At 39.5% G+C, this 14,679-nt stretch overlaps 1 protein-coding gene across 3 annotated transcripts in view; it reads right to left on the reverse strand.

The window, feature by feature from the left end:
• Positions 1-692: 692 nt before the first annotated feature.
• The window catches only part of APBB1IP (amyloid beta precursor protein binding family B member 1 interacting protein), a 115,966-nt gene continuing 101,979 nt past the window's right edge, over positions 693-14,679 (reverse strand). For all 3 annotated transcript variants that reach the window (XM_064591934.1, XM_054507320.2, XM_045874269.3), the window contains 2 exons: positions 10,974-11,077; positions 693-8,484 (listed from right to left, as the gene is read on the reverse strand). In XM_064591934.1, the coding sequence (XP_064448004.1) occupies positions 7,975-8,484; positions 10,974-11,077 (614 nt within the window). In that variant the 3' untranslated portion in view covers positions 693-7,974. The remainder of the gene's footprint in view (positions 8,485-10,973; positions 11,078-14,679) is intronic.

The raw sequence follows: 14,679 nt of genomic DNA on the forward strand, positions 1-14,679 counted from the left end.
AAACAACACTAGCAACAATATATTAGAGGATTATGGCTTATGTGTAAGTGAAATCAAGGACAGTAATGATATGAGAAACAGGAGGGGGGAATAAAAAATATTTTGTTATAGTACTTGCACTGCCATGAAGCATTGCAGTGTTACTTGAAAATGAACTTGGATTACTTGTAAATACATACTGCAAACTCAAGAGCAACCACTAACAAAGTAAAAATAAAAAGTATAATTGATGTGCTAAAAAAGGAGAGAAAATGGAATCATATAAATGCTCAGTTAAAACCACAAATCGGGGGCGCCTGGGTGGCTCAGTTGGTTAAGTGTCTGCCTTTGGCTCAGTTCATGATTCTAGGGTCCTGGATCGAGTCCCACATCAGGCTCCCTGCTAAGTGGAGAGCCTGCTTCTCCCTCTCCCTCTGCTGCTCCCCCTGCTTGTATGTGCTCTCTCTGTCTCTGTCTCCCTCTCTGTCAAATAAATAAATAAAATCTTTAAAAAAATAAAACCACAAATGGTAGAAAAAGAGTGGAAGACAAAAGGAGAAACAAAGAACAAGGGCAATGAGTAGAAAACAGTAACAAATATGGTAGATAATTATCCACCTACATGGGTAATTGATTTAAACATCAGTTGTCTAAATGCAGCAATTAAAAGACAGATTGTCAGAGTGCTAGTCAAAAAGCAAGACCCAACTACATTCTGGCTACAAGAAATCCACTTTATTTTTTTTATTTTAAAGATTTTTATTTATTTTTTGACAGAGAGGGAACACAAACAGGGGGAGTGGGAAAGGGAGAAGCAGGCTTCCCGCTGAGCAGAGAGCCCGATGCGGGGCTCGATCCCAGGACCCTGGGATCATGACCTGAGCTGAAGGCAGATGCTAAATGACTGAGCCACCCAGGCACCCCCAAGAAATCCACTTTAAATACAAGAGCACATATAGGTTAAAATTAAAAGGATGGAAAAAAGATATACCAAGCTAACATAAACAAAAGAAAGTTGAAATAGCTATATTAATTTCAGAGCAAGGAAAAGTATCAGGGATAAATAAGTGCATTACAGAATGATAAAAGGGTTTATTCTTCAAGAAAACGTAACACTCTTTAATGTGTATGTGCCTAACAACAGAGTGTCAAAACACATGATTCAAAAACTAGTAGATTCAACAACCTTACGTCAGAAATGGACCGATGCAGCAGGCAGAAAATTAGTAAGGACACAGTTGAACTCATCAGCACCATCAATCAACTGGATATAATTAACATCTACTGGTTATTTTATCTCATAACAGCAGAATACACATTCTTCTCAAGCTTACATGAAACATTCACCAAGACAGACCATATTTTGGGCCATAAAACACACCTTAACAAATTTAAATTAATTAATTAATTATTTTAAGATTTTATTTATTTATTTGGCAGAGAGAGAGAGAGAGCACAAGTAGGGGGAGTGGCAGGCAGAGGGAGAGGGAGAAGCAGACTTCCCATTGAGCAGGGAGCCCGACATGGGACTTGATCCCAGGACCCTGGGATCACAATCGAAGCCGAAGTCAGACATTCAATCAACTGAGCCACCCAGGCACCCCAACAAATTCAAAAGAATATAAATCATACAATGTCTGCTCTCAGGTCATGATGGAATTAAATGCAGAAATTAATAGCAGAAAGATACTTGGAAAATCTCCAAAGACTTGGGGATTAAACAACACACTTCGAAATAACATAGGAGTCGAAGGAATCTCAAGAGGAATGAAATAGTATTTAATGAAAATGAAAATACAACTTATCAAAATCTGTAGGATGAAGTGCTTAAAGAGAAATTTATAACACTGAATGCACAGAGTAGAAAAGAAGAATGACCTAAAACCAATAATCTAATCTTCCTCCTTGAGAAGTTAGAAAAAGAATAGTAAATTAAATCCAAATTAAGCGGAAGTAAAGAATTGAAAATTAAAGCAGAAATCAATGAAATTGAAAACAGGAAATCAATAGAGAAAATCAACTATACCAAAATCATGTGGTCATATCAATAGATGCAGAAAAAAGCATTTGACAAAATTCAACAGCCATTCATGATAAACAGTCTGCACAAACTAGGAATAGAGGGGAATTTTCTCAACTTGCTAAAGAACATCTACAAAAAACCTACAGCTAACCTTTTACTTAATGGTGAAAAACTAGAAGCTTTCCTGCTAAGGTCAGGAACAAGATAAGGATGTGCCCTCTCACCACTGCTTTTCAACATATCCTACTGGAAATCCTAGCTAACTTAATAAGAAAAGGAAATAGAAGGTATATAGATTGGGGAGGAAGAAAATAAACTGTCTTTGTTTACAGGTGACATGATTGTCTATGTAGAAAATTCAAAAACAACTGACAAAAGAAAATCCTGGAACTAATTAGCAATTACAGTAAGGTTGCAGGATTCAAGGTTTTATGCAAAAGTCAATTGCAATTGTATTCCTATATACTAGCAATGAACAACTAAATCTGAAATTAAAAATACCATTTTCATTAGTTCCCCCAAAATGAAATGAGTACATTAGGGAAAATATACAAAATTAAGAGATACAGAGGATAGTTAGAAGGCCCGACATACATTTCACTGGAGCTCCAGAACTGGCAATATTTGAAAACAAAATATATGAGAATATTCCAGAATAGTGAAATCCACACATTTTAAAATTAGGAGCCTCCACAGATTCCCAAGTATTCAAATAAAAAGTAACCCACACTTGGACCCCAATAAAGAGAAGTCTTAAAATCATCCAGAAAGGGAACAAAAAGATGACCAAAATGAAATGATAATTTGACAGCCAACTTCTCAACAGCATCAGTGGAAGCTAGAAGATAGGGGGACAACATTCTCAAATAACTCACTGTTCTTTGGTATTTACTAAAGTTTATCTACAGCCAATCCAGAATTTTATATACAGTGATACCATCTTTCAAGAATGAGTGTGTAATAAAGACATTCTAGGAAAAAAAAACAACCCTGAGACAGAATTCAAACACTGGACAATATAGTGTGTGTGTGTGTTTGTGTGTATGACTGAAATTAAAGTGTTCTCAAGTCTTGTATTGTCCTGGTTAAAGCTGTTTAACTTTAGACCTTCTTAAGTATGATATTGTCACTTATAGGTAGCCACTGAAAGAATAAAAACAGAGTGTATAACTTTCCAATAAGATTCAAAATGGAGTAAGGGAAAAAATCCTTAGTTACATGAAAAGATAGAAAGACAAAAGCCCCAGAAAAATCCAGATAATAGAAAGTACAAAATAAGATATTAAAAACAGTACAAAATAAGACTTATACATATAATCATCACAGTAAAGGTTAAAAAAATAAATTTGCCAGTTAAAAGACAATGGTGGCTGGACTAGATATAAACACAACAAAATCCACTTCTATGCCATCTACAAGTGGCAAACCTAAAATATCATGATATAAAAAGTTTGACAATAAATGGATAGAAAGATTTTTCAGGCAAATAACCAAAAAGAGATGGTACAGCCGTATGAATATACCAAGCAAAGAGCAGTATACAGAGGTCTACCATTCAATTTGCCAGGAAAATATACAAATAAATTTTGTTTATACTTAATATTAAGTGTCAGAATATGTAAGGCAGAATTTACCAGAACAATTAGAAGCTATTGAAAAATCCACCTTCATCAAAGGGGATTTTAACACATTCTTCCAAGTAGTTGATGGAACAAGCAGACTACATATTAGGCTGTGGAAGCCTTGAGCCACATGCTTAGCAAGGCTATTCTAAGCAACATTTACAGTACATTGTACCTAAACACATGTGGGTCATTTATAAAAACTGACCATATATCAAGCCAAAAAATCTCAAATTTCAAAGGCTCAGTTATCATTGAGTTTGATAGTTTCAGTATCATACCAGCCATTGTTTCTATGACTAAATAAAATATGTAAATCACACAGTAGAAGCTTAAATGTTCATTTCCCTCTGAGACCCGCTGAAAGCAGGAGAGTCTGTCTCCTGGCATGTTAAATCTTGTTTCTTGTAAACTTGATCAAACCCTGTGTTTTGTTTTGCTTCGTAGTTATCCTATTACCTGGGTCTTTGTCCTGTTGGCAACATTATACACGAAATTCTGTAATTATTATAAATTATGATACAGGATTACTGTCTTAATCCCACAGTTCCTTCCTCGATGGCTCCACCCCAAAGATGGTACTTCCCTCACATCCAAATTTGTGGCTAAGCTTTTCATGAAAGGGGAACAGATTTTGGTGCATTTTCAAGGCTGACCTAAGTAGACTCATGTATAAGTAGTGTTTGTGAAGACCTTTCTGCTAGACACTAGAGATTCTGTTCCACTTGAGTGAAAATCACACAGAGCTCCTGATCTGGTGCTTGGGCCTAATGAAAGCAAACTTCTGCCCCAAGATGAGGCAAAAGCAGCCCCAATTTCTAAAATTCCTGACTGAAAAGACCTTAACAAAGGATTCTTTCTTGGATAACAGAGATCAAAGTGGGCCCACCACACAGGCAAAGACTAGACACACACAATGTATTCAACCCTTTGGTTCACTAAAACTATCAACACTTTGACCACAAAATCAGTTAATTCTCTTCGGGAGCTTTCCTAAAATTCATATTATCAAATGTTAAAACAAACATTTTAATGTTTGAATTTTTATATATTTTTTCCCTTGTAGAGGAAAGGTATGGTATGGATGGGAGTTACAAAACTGGGGCTGTAACCCAGCTCGGTGGGATCTAGGTTAAGCACATTGTCAGGCCCGATTTCTCTCTGTTAAGTTAGGAATATGTTTGAAGTGACATTTTTTGGGTCTTCTGTGAAGCCCATAACAACCACAGCTCTCCCTCTGCCCTCTTCAGTGCCTTCATCCTCCTCTCTCAGCCTTCTTGATCCACAGTGATGGGTCCCAGTACCTCTGGTGTTATGTTCTGGCTACTAATGATTTGGCTGAGCAATGACCCTTTATTCACTCAGGCCAATGAGGTTCTCTTTTAGCGAATTTTCCCAGTTGGGGCTAAAAGGTAGACTGCCAGTCCATCCTGGCCTCTAGACAGATGCAAAGAGAAATTCAGCAGTTGGAAAGTGAAACTGTCTTCCACCATAGGAACCGAAAGGTGGAGTGTCAACACAAAGAGAGTAACAATGTTTGCAAAGAGAGGGACAAGGAGGCAAGTGTATGGACAGGAGCAGAGATGAGAGGGGAAAGCTATGAATTTCCAGGCACCAGTTCTAGGTCCTGTGCAATAGTCTAGGGGCACATGTAGCCTTGGGTACTGGCATTCTGCTCCTCGGAATTGTGTAATTAAGTCCTACTCTTTGCTTAAGATTGCTCCAGGGTCTTTGTCATGTAAAGTCATGATCCTAATTAATGTAGTGGGTCGTTTCCAGGGTCCCTTCATCTTGGCGATTCTGTGGCTGTGGGATGGAGAATGTGTTTGCTTCCTGCTCTAGACATGGCTGGGAAGTGCCATCAAGGTTTTTATACTCTGAAATCCAGTCGGCAAAGGATTATTATTTTTTTGATGGCAGAGGCACTGAATTCTAAATTACTCTTCTCAAGTACTAATGCGTTTCCTCATCTGCAAACTAGGTGGTCATTTTGAACAAAGCAAGTAAGATCCAGGTAATTCTAACGAACAACTTTTTGTCCTGAACCTCACAGGCTTGGTTCATTAACCTATGTCAGGTTGAAGCAACCTGGACAATTCTGTGTGGCCACAGACATTCTGTTCTACATTTCCTCTGTGAGCTCTCCATCTCCAAATCAGTTCCTAAGAAAATTCTGCCATTAACACCTTTCTTGTATTGTCCTAGAGATCTGCATAATGATCAGGCTTTCCTCAGGTCTCAGAAAAGTTGTGTTTTTAATGCATCTGGCGTCAAAGATCATCATAAAACAAAAACAAACAGGAAAGGGTTACTGTGCATGAGGAGACATTTAATGTAAAGCATTTATCTTCTATCCTATTTTAGGAACATGCTTAGGAAAAGTGTAGAGCACCTCATTAATTTTAATTACTAAATATTTTGGCTTTAAGATCTGAATTTGCCTTTCTGTAATGTCAATTTAGAGCTTACTTCCCCCCAAATATTAAAACATAAGATTAATCATCTTCACTTAGATGGTGTAATGTGTTTATTTGCAGAAAGCTTCGCTGTCAAATACATTTGTAAAATGCTGCATGTAATTTCCTCTGAAGATTATAATGCATATTTCCAATAAACCTGTTTAATTTGAAAAAAAAGATTAATCATCTTCCTTAAGTAGAAAGTAACATATGAGTTATTATTTATTTTCTATCTGCTTTAAGAAGATTTTGAGATGTGGAGAAAAAGTAACCCTTGTGCACTGTTGGTAGGAAGGTAAACTGGTGCAGCTGCTGTGGAAGACAGTATGGAGGTTCCTCAAACAAAAACAGAAACACCGTATGATGCAGTGATACCTCTACTATTTGTCCAAAGAAAACGAAGACACTAATTCTAAAAGATAGGTGCACCCCTACGTTTATTGCAGCATTATTTACAATAGCCAAGATATGGAAGCAAAGTAAGTGGCCACAGACAGATGAATGGATAAAGAAGAGGTGCTATATATACACAAAGGAATATTAGCCATAAAAAAGAATAAAATCTTGCCATTTGCAGCAACATGAATAGACCTAGAAGATATTATGCCAAGTGAAATAAGCCAGAGAAAGATAAATCCTGTAAGATTTCACTCATACGTGAAATCTAAAAAAAAAATCAATAAGCAAAAAAAAGCAGAGACAGACCCTTAAATACAGAGAACAAACTGATGGTTGCCAGAGGAGAGGGGGTGGGGTGGGGGAATGGGCACAATGGGTGAAGGGGAGGGGGAGACACAGGCTTCCGGCTATGGAATGAATAAGTCACAGGAATAAAAGGCGCAACATAAGGAATATAGTCAATGATATTGTAATACCTTGTGGTAAGCACAGCCGTTACATACAGAGTTCTCGAACCACGATGTTGTACCCCTGAAACTAATGTAACATTGTGTGTTAATTATACTTCAAAAAAAAAAAAAAGATTTTGAGGTGTTTCACAATTAAAAAGAAAAAACAGAACCATGGAAATAAAGCTCAGAAAATCTAAAAGGATTCCCAGAAGTTAGTTTGAAAGAGAAGTGAGATAGGGTAACAGGAACTCAAGATAAATTGGCTATTAAAATTGAGCATCAAATTTATCTGAGAGATAAATGACTGCCTTTTCCTGTCTCTAAATTTTAATTTATAGTGTACTTACAGCAGTGTAATAACAGAGAATCCCCAAACTCTACATATCTCTTTTCTTCATTACTATGTTATTTGACCTTTGGAAAACCAAAACCAAAACAGTATATGTCCAGAACCCCCATCAATCAAGCCATGAGTCTCAAAGAAACTGAATTCACTTTGCCTCTCCTGTTTTTTCCTTTTTTCTCTTTCGATTTTTCAGAAAATTCTGAAGGTCATGGGGGTGGAGATGGAAAATATCTCCAAGATCAACAATACTTTAGAAGGCCCACGACTTTTGAAAGCTATTTCAAAAGGTCAAGTATATTGTAACATGGCGTCGATATCACAATAGATTTATATACACTGATATTTTTAGAAGTATCATCTCCAAGAAAAAAAAATTTAACTTTTATTAATTTGATGCTTCTGAACATAGTAAGATAAAGGAACATAAAAAATTTTTAGTTAACTTGGAAGGGAAGATGCATTCACAGAAGTGGAAACAGTTAAGATATGTACATTTAGCAGAGACTAACTTCTGTGTTAGGTTAATGGTTATGAATGTATCTGAGCTACGGTGAGACATTTTACATCATTTCTCGTCTGAATGGGTCAATATTTTATCGAAAATGAACAAGATGTCACGGAAATAAAGTAGTAAAAATGCACTTGAGGTGAGAAGTGATTATGCCCATCACAAGAAGATACTGATCCGTTTCCCTTAGGATATGTTGCCTCTTTTCTTTTGCAAAGCTTTCATGAGATCGGACATGAAATCTTGCTCTCCGCTGCCTCCCCCGCCGGGCGGCGCTGGGTTCTCTTTCCTCTTCGGGGGGACTGGAGGTCTTTTGACGCCAAGGGCGGGCGGCTTCGCGGCTTCGGGGGCAGGTGCAGGTGGGGGCGGGGGCGGGGGCGGCAACGGAGAGCCCGCATCCCCTGCGAACGACGGCGGTGGGGGAGGCACGAAGTCCGGGGGCGCGTCGTTGAAATCGGGGGGCGGCGGAGGGAGCTGGCCGTCCTCCAGGGGCGGCGGCGGCGGGGGGGGCGGCAGAGAGTCGTCGGGCGGGGCCGGGAAGCCGCCGCCCGGGCCCTTGACCCTGGCGGATGTCTTCGGGCTGCTGCAGGAGTCTGACGACCGCCGCAAGGGCGGGGGCGGCGGCAGGCTGGCCTTGGGAAGCTGGTGCGCCCTCGGCACTCCTGGCTCGTGGGTACCAAGGGCTGGCTTCTTGTCCTTCAACAGAGCAAACGCAGCGTGAATTTCCACTGGACGGTGAGGTCTGCCTCCCGAGGGTCGGGGAGCCTCCATTCCTCCGGCCCTGCGACTACATACAGGTGGTTCACGAGCTAGCTCCTCTTTGCGTTAGGAGAATGACTCCAAATGGCCCTTAACAGTCTTACCGATGATAACATTATTTAACGCTAATCTACCATGTCTTCCTCAGTAAATGGAACACGAGGTGTTTATTATGTTTAGATTATAGATGTATCTCTTCCCAACCACCACATCATCGAAAGAGCTTTAGTGATACAGAGCTAAGCTAGTTATGGGGTTACTTCAGTCTTTACCTACCCTAAGCTCAGCCTAAGTAAACTCAGAATGGAAGCAAAACGGCTCTCCTGGAATTCCCACTCAAGCCTTGGTTCCCAAGACAACCCCCCTCCCCCCGCCCCCGCCCGGGGGTCCTCAGCCTATGCAGCCATAACATTTTTCTTGGTCTGAGTTGAGCTGGTTGTGAAGCTCAGTTGTCAGGGGCAGGTGTCTATAAAATTATTTTGCTTCTGTATCATACCTCCAGTGGCCGAAAGGTGATTAAGAAGCTTCCCCAAACCTTCCCCAAAACTCCTGGCTTAGATGTCCTCCTTTGATTAGTACAAGGAAGATGGAAGGGAAAAATAAAACAGAGAGAGTTCTCTCTAGGCTACCGGTAAGCTTTGTACAAATCTGGGCACAAAAAATAACTCTCCTAGCAAAGAACTGTTCTGCCTTCTCTTGCATCAGTGATTGCTGGCATGCCAAGAACAAAGATGCCTTTCCCCAGGACTGTGGGCTACCAGGGAGAAGCCAATTACAGGCTTTTCTCCCTCTGGCATGACAACTTCAAGGGAGGCGGTGGGTGGACTGAGAATCCACACACCTGGTCCACAGTCTTAGATTTACCTTTTCTTAACTGTGTGAAAGTCGGCTGGCCAATCAGGGATAAAATGAGCATCATAGGCTTTGTTATTATCTAGGCCTCAAGGTTATGATGATACCAAGTGAGCTAAATGTGTGGCTCGGTTCTGTGCAGTAAAATCATGCTGCCCATGCTACTCCTGGAGGAAACCAGAACATCAGACTTGGCCAAAGGCTAAAGAGGCACAGTTCCCCTTCTGCCAACAGTGGAATAGATGATAATAGTAACTTAACATTTATATAATGCAACTTCCCCAGGAATTTCAGGCAGCTTAGCTGAATCCCTCTGTTTTCCTGATAATTATCAGGCTTTCATTTTTTTTCTTTGGCTTAACCACCTCTTACCACTGACGATTAAATTTAGAAGTTATGTAGTTTTTTTTTTTTTTTTCCTACAAAGTGCCTTATGATTGAGTTTCTATTTTATTTGGTTTATTTGCTTGGCATGATAAGCTAGTTGACTAGTGATGTACACTTAAAAACAATTCTGAACAGGCAGTTTGGGAACTGATGTTCACACAAAGCAAAGTGGTTTCTATTCTGGGATCCTTTTGTTGCTTTCAGCATTTTCAAGTGTTTCTCTTCAGTTGGCTTTACAGGAACCATAGAAATAATAAGAGCTGAAGGTGAGGTGCCTGATGTCGGACTTGAGAAGCTCATAAGAATATTAGAGAAACACAACTTTTAATGGTCTACAATGGTTTTCAGAAATTATAACAATTTCAAAAAATACAAGATTTAATTGCTCCCACCACTGGCTGATGGACAAAATGAGAGGGGGAGAATGAAGTGAAAAATAATGGAAGGTACAATTATTCAAGGCTGTTTGAATCACACGTGGAAAATATTCAACAGAATAGTCACTTGAAATGTTACCAGTTAGACTAGTATATAGATTACAACTTTCAGCTACAATTTTCAGATTAAATAAATCTTCACTAATCTCTACTGAAAAAAAAGTTATAGAGAATGTTATATCAATTTGGCTATTATTTTAAAATGTGTTTTCTTTTCCATCACCCTGAGGATGTATGTTGAACATTAACAGAAAAATATAAAATGCACATTTTCTAATAGAACCCTTTTAGTAGTCTTCTAATCTAGTTTTGGGGCTTAGATAGCATTTAATATAGGGCTTCTGACTAACTGTTCTAATTTATTCAAAAAAAGTAAAAATCCCAAGGGCTTAAAACTCAGGGTCCACTTTCAGAGTGCTAAAACCACTTGCCCTTCAGCAAGAAAATCCCTTCAGCCAAAATCAATGTAGCTAAATTAAAAATGTTTACCAAGCATCAGCATTAAAAAAAAAATTCTTCCATTTTCCTGGAGCAATGTGATAACAGTTGGCTTTAATTTTCCATTCTAGCCTGTATAACTTTAAGATTAACAAAAAGGCAACTATCTAAATAAAATTATAGTGACTTCTTAGTTGTTGGAACTAGATTTTCTCTTTTTAGGAGAGCAGTTATTGGACACTGCTAATGGTTTAGAATATGGGCTTACTGGAGACAGGCTGAGAATGTCAGTTACTTACTCTCTGGCCTTACCTTAGTTGTTTCTGCATGCCTCTGGGCTTCTTCGAGAACAGCGCTAACAGAATGTGCAGCCTGGGGAATCTGACCATTGGCCTGGGTGGTTCCTATTTTAAGTCCTGAGAACGGGGAAGAAAGACAAGAAGAGTGGATAAGGCATATTCAACATTCTTGCAAGTTCATCTAAAAACATAAAGTAGTTTATATATTTCCAAAGCAAAAGACAAGGAGTCATAGGTACACAGGCCTTAACAGAAAATCTAAGGTTCTATGGCAATATTTCATGAGATTCAGCAAAGGTTCAGGAAAGTGAATGCTTTATATAGGCTACAACATCTGAATTAACTAGGGGCCTAGAGAATAGCATGTTCTGTTTTCAAAAGCCTTTAAAGAAAAAAAATTATTTATTCATTTATTTTTAGAGAGGGAGAGTGGGGGCAGAGAGAGAATCTTAAGCAGGCTCCACACCCAGCATGGAGCCCTACACGGGGCTGGATCTCAACAACCCTGAGATCATGACCTGAGCCAAAATCAAAAGTCTGACACTTAACTGACTGAGCCAGCCAGGTGCCCCTTAAAAGCCTTTTGATAACTGGAGAATAAACTTTGAAAAACTGTTTAAAAAATTGCTGTTGTTGAAGATTTTTCTGAAATGTATGTTTCTAGTTTCATACTATGCCGTGTGCAGGAACAACTTTTGAGCATTATTCTCAACAAAATGTACTATGGGCACAAAAATAGTAGAGGGGACTGAGCAAAATGTGCAGGCTCCTGAGATAACCGGGAATGGATTTGCTTCCAGAAAGTTCTGATAAGCCCTTATTTTATTTTCCTGCCTTTTAATTTACCCTTTGTCACGAAAGTGAGACTAACTGAGGTTTCACAGTTTTGAGGGAATCTGACAGATTTCTTCAGATGTCCGTGGATCTCTCCAGTTCCTTAGAGAACATCCTGGAAAGGCTGGCCATCTCTCCACACATGAAAGCCATTTCTCCAATGCCCCCAGCCAATGCTGACAAGAGGTCTTCTCACTGAATGAACTCAGAGATTGCTTTAGCTATGCTCAGTGCCAGCTATTCTGTCAAATGCTTGTGAAATTACCGTTTGCTTGCTTCTTCAAATATTTTTCCAATAGTTTGAGAAACCCATTCATCTACATAACAACTCAAAGAAGGCTGTTAAGAACTTGAGATTGGGAAGAAGCGAGTGTTTGATGGAATGGGATGTTAACAGGGCCTCAAAGTGTCTCTCTACAAATTATGAAATACCAGATGAAAAATCTGTACAGGAGAGAAATCGGACAACACATTAGCCAAGTGATCAAAAGGCACGTTTCCGATGAGGGGCAAACAGACATCGTATGCCTCCAATCGTGATACCCTGAGAAGGACATGTAGCCCTCACACAGGATTCCCGCCTGAAATGCACTATCTGAAATGAATCATAAGGAAACATCAGACACATCCAAATTGAGGGGTGTTCTATAAAATACATGGCCCTTATTCTTAAAAAGCTGTTAATGTCCTGACAGAGAAAGGCTGGGGGAATGTTCCAGATGAAGGGGAACTAAGGAGACATGGTAAGTAAATGCCATACACGAGCCTGGGTGGAGTCTGAGCCAGGAAAACACGCTGCTATCGAAGGCACTGCTGCGACGGCTAGCAATACCTGAACATAGGCTGTGGCTTAGATAATATTAATATGAAATTCCCTAGATCTGATAATTGTACTACGGTTAGTAAGAGAATAGCCTTGATTTTAGGAACCACAAAGGGAAGACTGGAGGGGGAAGGGGTATGAGGTAGTCCGTCTACTCTCAAGTGGTTTGGAAAAAACATGTCTGTGGATAACATATGGAGAAGCGGGAGTTGGGAGATAGAAATGATAAGGCAAATATCTCAAATTTTCAAATATCTCAAAATAAGACAAATACTCAATATTGGTGATCTGGGGAACGGGTTCTTTGTACTATTCCTGCAACTTTTCTGCGTGTCTGAAAGGACTTCAGAATAAAAAAAGATATTTGTGTCCATTTATGCAGTTGAAATATTAGAACAGGCTAGAACCACGTTCTCTACTAGCAGTTTTTCGTTATAAAATCCATGTTCCTATTCAGCAAGGACAGCCACCTCGTTGTTCTGAGCAGACCTTCGCTTGCCCTCCTCAGCGCGCCCAAGCAGTATTGTCCGCACGTGCCCCGTAAATGTGCATTTCTCTAGCTCTAGGCTCATTAAACGTCTCTAATTAGCCAAAGCTTTGTTCTGGAGGTCAGGAAGCAATATGTCTAAACATCTTAAAGCCTTAGGATGTTTATACTTAAGACTTTCTTATACATATTCAAATCCTTTCTTTATATTTAAACACCTTTGTACAAAGTGAACAGAAACTGAAGCTGAATCCTGAAGAGCATTGGGGGAAATTCCTTTAAAGGGCACTAATGTATTTTCTTTTTGCTTCTTTTGCCCAAACACATACACGGGCTGATTTCTCACCAACACATTGTGTGTTTTTATGTTAACTAGGATGTCCTGGTCTTTAATCTGTCTGTGAGAACAAACGAATAATAATAATATCCCAAATGCTCTAAGCTGCTGTCTTCCCATGTACCAGGAAATCCAATCTTTTCTATGGGCTCTCTGCCCCATCCTGGGACAACCCATGGGTACCCACATAACCCATATATTCTGTAGGTGTCACTGACTTGGGATCTAGGTTGTCTGGGTTCACTGTATTAACAGTCCTTGCTGTCAAGTAGCAATATAGTCTTTCTCTCTGCCTCTTTAGGAGTTCTTAGAGGAATTAGGGGTTGGAAGTTGATTAAACAAATACGAGCCCCAAATGCTTTACAGGACTCAAGTGCATTCTGAAAATTGGACCAAATGCCATGTCCCTCATTCTTAACTCACGTGGTTTGTGAAAGGCCAATCCTCCCACTTGACCTGGCACGTCAGAGGGCAGCAACCTCATGGGCACAGTGAGATCGATAGGAATGGGCACGAAACAGCCCTCCCAGAGATGGGGCTCTGTTTTTCAGAGATGGGGCGTTCTATTTATACTAATATTTATAGCTGTGTGAACAATGTAAGCCCAGAGAATCACTGGCAGTCCTTGCCACCTTATGGAGACAGTGCCTAAGAAAGAAACCGTATCTTGATGACATCACTTACACTCCTGGATCCTGCTGTGCCTGAAAGCAGCATACCCCTGGACCTCCTATTTTGGTGCATTAATAAATCTCTCCCCCTCATTCTTTGTTGCTTAAACCAGACTGAGTTGGATTTGTCAATTACCATGTGAAGAGTCCTGACTAAAAACAGTTGCTAAAGTCAAAGTGATTTAATAAGTGCTAAAAAAAAAAAAAAAAGAAACCCTCTATGGCTGTTCTCTAATATGAAAAAGAAAAAAGCTGTCATTTATCAAGAATAAATCACTTGTTAAGCACTTTGGATACAGAACAATGGCTCTCCATGTTTTTTTTCAGTTGGGAAATCATAGCAGAAACACCTCATGATTTCCTTCAGTGTCTAGAGGAGAAAACAGTTCTAAACTAATCAAACAGATTATTAATTATGCCTGGCTAGTAAAGGATAATTCACTGTAGACCTGAGGATAGGAAGGAATTAGCCACATGAAAGAAAAAATATCACAGAGGGAACAGCATCCGAAGTCCCTAAGAAACGATGGTGTCTGGGGCTTTGAAGAACTAGGAAAAACAAGTGGC

Source organism: Mirounga angustirostris, unplaced genomic scaffold (assembly GCF_029215605.1).
Source record: "Mirounga angustirostris isolate CCGP_5_RB_7025 unplaced genomic scaffold, mMirAng1.0.hap1 SCAF_5, whole genome shotgun sequence".
Lineage (NCBI taxonomy): Eukaryota > Metazoa > Chordata > Mammalia > Carnivora > Phocidae > Mirounga > Mirounga angustirostris.